A 6,000-nucleotide genomic window follows, 5' to 3' on the forward strand; every position below is an offset into this window, starting at 1 on the left:
CTCGTCCCGGCAGGGGTGTGGACTGATGTGTGTGCCCGTCTCCTCTGAACAGGTGAAGCTGCTCATCGGTGCGTACAGAGTGCAGCTGCAGTGACGCGGCAGACCGTCGGGCGGAGCCACAGCGAACACCTCCAGATGTGAAGTTCCGGCCGTCACCCTCTTGCAGTGTCAGGCCGGGTGTCTGTCACGGGCTGTAAGACGGGACTTGGGGGTTCTGATAGATTCTAAAATACAGATGTATTTGTGCCAGTGTTCTGAAATCCCGATGTTGTCTCCACACTGCATACTTCAGTTTTTCCACAATGTGGAATGGTATATAGAATTATTTAAGAAAATTAAAAGTCTTTTTTCTAACTTGAAATTTTCTACTAGCCCTGGTGAATTTCTGGCGTAAAAAGAAGTCAGTGTGTATGTGATACTCATAAGGCGTGGATTTGCTGCCCCTGAAGAATGACTTCCCTCACTAGGGGGGCAGGTTCGAGGGAGGAGGTCTGATCTGTCTGTACCGCAGTGGCCACACATCCTGAGCTGGAGCTGACAACCCTGTATCTGCACTTACCCTTTATTCCGGGAAGAGAGAAGTCAATCAGAATGTAAGATCTAGCAAGGGGGAAAAAAAAAAAGCAAACCAGGACACCACAGGGCCTAGAAGACATTACTTGTGAACTTTTCTCCCTGTTCCTGAAAACCATCAACTAAGTTTTAAAAGGCAGATCCTGCGCCCTTCTTCCCAGCGCCGGGAAGGCCAGCCGAGGTTTGTTAGCCACACCGAGCCTCGTGTGAAGACTTGTTTCTACAGACTCCCCCAGGTCTCTCATGTTCTACAGGTGTGTAAAACTGCTTAGTTCCTGATTGGTTTTGTAATGAAAAGTTTTCAGAACGTCACCTATTTGACCACATGACTGTACAGACGCCGCAGAGAGCCGCGTTGACGTTACAGCACCACACCTGCTTCCTGCAGCTTCCTCAGTAAAACCCCACAGTGCTGGTCTTTCTGTCTTCCCTGTATCTCAGTTCTCAGGACTTCAAGGTGCACACTAACGTGTGATGTTTTTAGCTAAATGGCAGCCGGGATTGGAATTTTTTCAGCTATACTGAATCATGTACTAGTAATGTACTTGACTTCACGCTTTCTAGAACAAAATCACGAGACTGAGTTAGCAGCAGTGGATAGGTCAGAACAGCAGGGAGACAGTAGCTTAATCTAATGCGCACTAGGAGAAATGGGTTTTTAAAGAAAATCTGTTCTCTGAAAATCATGCTGAAGATCGCACTCATCGGCTTCATACGCACCCACTACAGGGTGATGTACTGTTGACCAAGAGGCAGCGCCAGAAGAGAAACCGAGCAGAACTGGACTAACGACTAATTCCTGTGGTAGGAGTTTAGGCTCGGAAGTGTGAAAGCGGTTAGAAGTCAGCAAGCAATTTAAATCATTAACAGATGAAACTGTTAACTGCAGGGAAAATGGGCACGTTAATCCGACAGAAGCGGGGTCTGGGAAGGAAGACAGGTGTGAAAGTACTTGGGGTGACGCCACCTGTGAGCTGTCCAGCTCCTCTCCCACCCGTTCTGGGCCAGGCGTGCTGTGAATTCTGGGAAGAGCTGTGCCTACAGGAATAGAAGGCAGAGCCACACAGCTTAATACATTTTGCTCTAAACTACAGCTTCTCTTTTTTTTTTGGTTATTTGAGAGAGGGGGAGTGATGCAGGGAGGGGCAGAGAGTCGGAGGGACACTCCCAAGCAGGCCCTGCGCTGACAGATGCGGGGCTCAAACTCCCAAACTCTGAGATCGCGACCTTGAGCCGAGATCAAGAGTCGGACGCTTAACTGACTGACCCCAAGGCGGCCCAGCTATCGCTTGAAAAGCAAAGTTGTCCACTCTGGTTTCTTAAGGACTTGAATCATCTTGAGACTCGCACTTGACAGAGTGGTGTCTTTCTGGTTCTGCGATGAGGCAGCTAATAATTCCATCAGATACTAGTAACGCTGCTACTTGATTATTAAAGTAAGTACGAAGTGTGAGCCATGGTTTCTCTAGAAAACAAAGCAATGCTCAGCATCATAACCAAAAGGTTCACAGATCTGCTTGGGCCAGAACCAAAGCAACCTCCTTAGAAAATATATACAATACACAGGGGAGCCTGGGGGGCTTAGTCGGTTGAGCGTCCGACTTCGGCTCAGGCCATGATCTCACGGTTTGTGGGTTCGAGCCCCACATCGGGCTCTGTGCTGACAGCTCAGAGCCTGGAGCTGCTTCACGTTCTGTGTCTCCCTCTCTCTCTGCCCCTCCCCTGCTCACGCTCTCTCTCAGAAATAAAAACATTTAAAAAAAAAAGTATATACAATACAGAATAGACAACTAAGCTTTACCATTTAGGCCGAGGGTGATGCCCTCATTAAGCAGATCATCACTGAAAAGCAAAGAAGTACACATTTTTACTTCAATTTTATCTTAAGGGGAAAAAAAAACCCTCAGCCATTACTCTTTTCTGGTGCACATGGCAGTAAGGACAACCTAACTGGATTACTCCGTTGGTTTTACGTCTCTGTCGTTCAGGACTGGTCCACTCTAATGAGCATGACTGTAGAGGAAAACATGTTACACAGGCTTTTCCCGCAAGGTCACTACCAAAGAGAAGCCTCGGACACCTAATACTCCGCAACTGTTGAACTACAGTTAGTTTGCTTTCACTCCGAGAATGAGTCCTGTTCATTCTCGTCCCAACTCACTCCCATCTTATTCAGAGAAATGTCCGGAGGTGCAACTTGAAGCTCAGGTGGTTTTAGAAACTGACTCCGTGTTAACACTGGCGGCTTTCAAAGCTAAGGAATGTTTTAGTGATGGCAAAGCTTAGCACCAGAACAATGAAAGGACCTGATAAAGCATTTATTCTGCAAGCCTATAGTCTTTGTAAAGCAAGGAGGAGGACTGATTAGCAAAGGCCAAGGAAAAGGAGGACATACAGGCCAGAATTATCAAAAAGTGTCAGGTGAAACAAAGAATTCTGAAAATGCTATTAGCATTTCATGCAGTTAGTGTTTCACAGCCTAATACTATGTAAACTCCTAAAATAGTTTTAAATTTTTTAAACTTTCTTGGCTAAGTAAACGCAGAGAACCATTCATAGGGTCCATACTGCTTCCCCTATTCTGTGCAGATGTGCAGATAATGCTCCTTTCAGACCAAATCTAGGATTTCTAGGCCTCACATCTACCCCCAAGTACAGAAGAGCATTACCAGTAAGCTAGTAATTAAAATCAAATGTCCTCTGCCAACATCCAGAGCCCGCAAGAACCCCAGCTGGAATCTGACCCTGATGTTCAGTATCAGTTCAACCTGAACTGATAAGAAATTAAGAAGTTAATTTTCCATTACTCTACAACACACTTTTGCTCATTTCTTTCTTTGGGCTAAATATATATGGCTTCAGTAAAACGATTCTTCTCACAACAATGCCAGGTTTCACGCATAGCTCCTTATCTTGCGAGCTAACCCAAAACTGCAGGCTACATGGGATGGTTAAAAAAAAACTCTTCGAATGGTTCCCATGTGTAGGAGGTGAGTTTGTCCGTCATTCTGCACCTGTGGGCTCCTACCATCCTTCGTTCCAACATTATCCAGCAGGACCATATCTTAACCAAAACACCTGAATGAAAATGGAAGTTTGCACTATTCCAGATACTTTAACCACAAAAATGTGTCCGTGAGGCATAATGTCAAGTGTTAACGATATTTCATAAGCTGTTTGTATTGGGTAATAAATTTACCAATGAAATAACATTTGTTTTCTGGCTTGTTCCTCCTGACTTCAAAAGCATTTTTCCCACAAGATGACCTGAAAAAAAAAAAAAGACAAATTCTTTATTAGCAACCAGGAATTAATATCTATAGTGTATTTTCTAATGGAGTCCCCACAACAGAGCAACACCAGCTGTTAGAAATGAAAATTCTCTGGCCTTCTAACTCACAAACAGTGAGGCCTGCATTCTAACAAGCCTCCAGAGGGATCTGCTGTGTCTTAAAAACATGAGAACCACTGTTTGAATGGATAACCTGAAGATGATCCAATTTTTAGTAAGATTTCTGATTTTATGAAGTTCCATAAACTTAATAACCTCTTCCTGAAGTGAATCACCCTTTTTGCTGACTAGAAAATCTGTAATGAAAAGCAATTACTTTAAATAAAAACAATTCATCTCATACCAAAATTAACTTCAAAACCCTCAAATTCCAATGACAGATCTACTTGACAAGCTTGTAAGATCTCTCTCCACGGGGCACATAAATGCTACAGCTTTGATCTGTGGCACAGTCAGCCTGTGTACATTAAATTTTTCCCCTACCCATACATTCTGAGGTCATTTCTTCAAATCTTATTTAAGTAAAGAACCTACAAATAAATAAGTCTGAAAACTTACTTTTTTATTTTGTTATTTTTTAATGCACTTTTTTCTTTCATAGTTTATTGTCAAGTAGGTTTCCATAGAACACCCAGTGCTCATACCCACAAGTGCCCTCCTCCATGCCCCTCCCCCCTCCCCTCCTCCCCCCACCTGCATCAGCCCTCAGTTTGTTCTCAGCATTCAAGAGTCTCTCATGGTTTGCTTCCCACCATTTCCCCCCTTCTTCTCCCCCATGGTCCTCTGGTAAGTTCCTCCTAATCCTCCTATACGTGCAAATATATGGTATCTGTCCTTCTCTGCCTGACTTCTTTCACTCAGCATAACACTCTCGAGTTCCATCCACGTTGCTGCAAATGGCCAGATTTCATTCTTTCTCATTGCCATGGAGTATTCCATCGTATAGATAAACCGTATCTTCCTGATCCATTTGTCAGTTGATGGACACTTAGGCCCTTTCCATGATTTGGCTATTGTTGAAAAGTGCTGAGAAATCTGAAAATTTAATACCAACAAAAGGTCTAAAGAACATTTACAAAGTAATTCTCTAATTTCGAAACGCAATTCTAATTTTTTAAATAGTAGAAACCACAATTTACCTGGATGGCTTTTATTTTTTTTTCCCCCCAAGTAATCTCTACCCCCAACGTGGGCCTGGAACTCAACACCCAGAGATCAAGAGTCGCATGCTCTACTGACTGAGCTGGCCAGGCGCCCCTCCCTGCAGAGCTCTTAAAGACTGTTGCCTTGCTGGATCCCACCCAGGTTTATATTCAATAGGTGACCTGAGAATGTGCCTTCATAAAACCCCAGCTGAGAATGGCACTGGTCTAAAGGACCGGCTTTGAGAATTACTAGCCAATTCATTTGCTAGAGCTGGATAACAACACAAAGCAGAGCTCTCACGGTTTCGTGCTGCATGGCCATCAGATACTTTAAAGGGGGAACGTTTCTCCAGGTTTCCTTACTATCAGTGCCTCTCACACTGTGCGCTCAAATCCCCTGGGACCTTGTTGACAATGGGCAGTCGGGCCGCCGTGGTCACCTATGCTTCTGAGATGCTGCGCTGCCGAGAAGCCCTCAAAGGGCGCTGCTGCTGGTCCCTGGGATGATCCTTGAAGGAAAACCAGCAGAGACTGTTGATCACCACCAGATAAAGTGGTTAGAAAAGAACCTTAGTACTTTCTGGAGCTATTAGGATAACATTTACCATCCACAGAATTCTGTCATAGTAAGTCACAATGTAGGGGCGCCTAGGTGGCTCAGTTAAATGTCCAACTCTCGATCTCAGCTCAAGTCATGATCTCGCAGTTCATGGGATCGAGCCCTGCATCAGGCTCTGCGTGGATAGCGTGGGCCCAGCTTGGGATTCTCTCTTTCCCTCTCCCCTGCTCGCCCTCTCTCAAATAAACTTTAAAAAAACAAAAACAGGTTTTTTTTTAAATTTCTATAAAATTTTACATTTAACTTAACAACAGAAATTTTGTTACCTTTACAAAAGGGTAGAAAGAGCAGCAAGGGAGAAATGTAGCTGGTATCCCTAGTATGGATCTGAATTTATGAGAGTAAACCATTTCTAAGATTACACACTTTCC

The 6,000-nt window shown here is 44.2% G+C and overlaps 1 protein-coding gene across 1 annotated transcript in view; it reads left to right on the forward strand.

Annotated features, from left to right (window-relative positions):
* MPHOSPH8 (M-phase phosphoprotein 8) overlaps nt 1–361 on the forward strand; it is a 63,243-nt gene extending 62,882 nt beyond the window's left edge. Inside the window, exon 14 of the mRNA XM_039256932.1 lies at nt 53–361. Within this exon, the coding sequence (XP_039112863.1) occupies nt 53–94 (42 nt within the window). The 3' untranslated portion in view covers nt 95–361. The remainder of the gene's footprint in view (nt 1–52) is intronic.
* The last annotated feature ends 5,639 nt before the right edge of the window (nt 362–6,000 follow it).

Source organism: Hyaena hyaena, unplaced genomic scaffold (genome assembly GCF_003009895.1).
Source record: "Hyaena hyaena isolate Hyena2069 unplaced genomic scaffold, ASM300989v1 scaffold_602, whole genome shotgun sequence".
Lineage (NCBI taxonomy): Eukaryota > Metazoa > Chordata > Mammalia > Carnivora > Hyaenidae > Hyaena > Hyaena hyaena.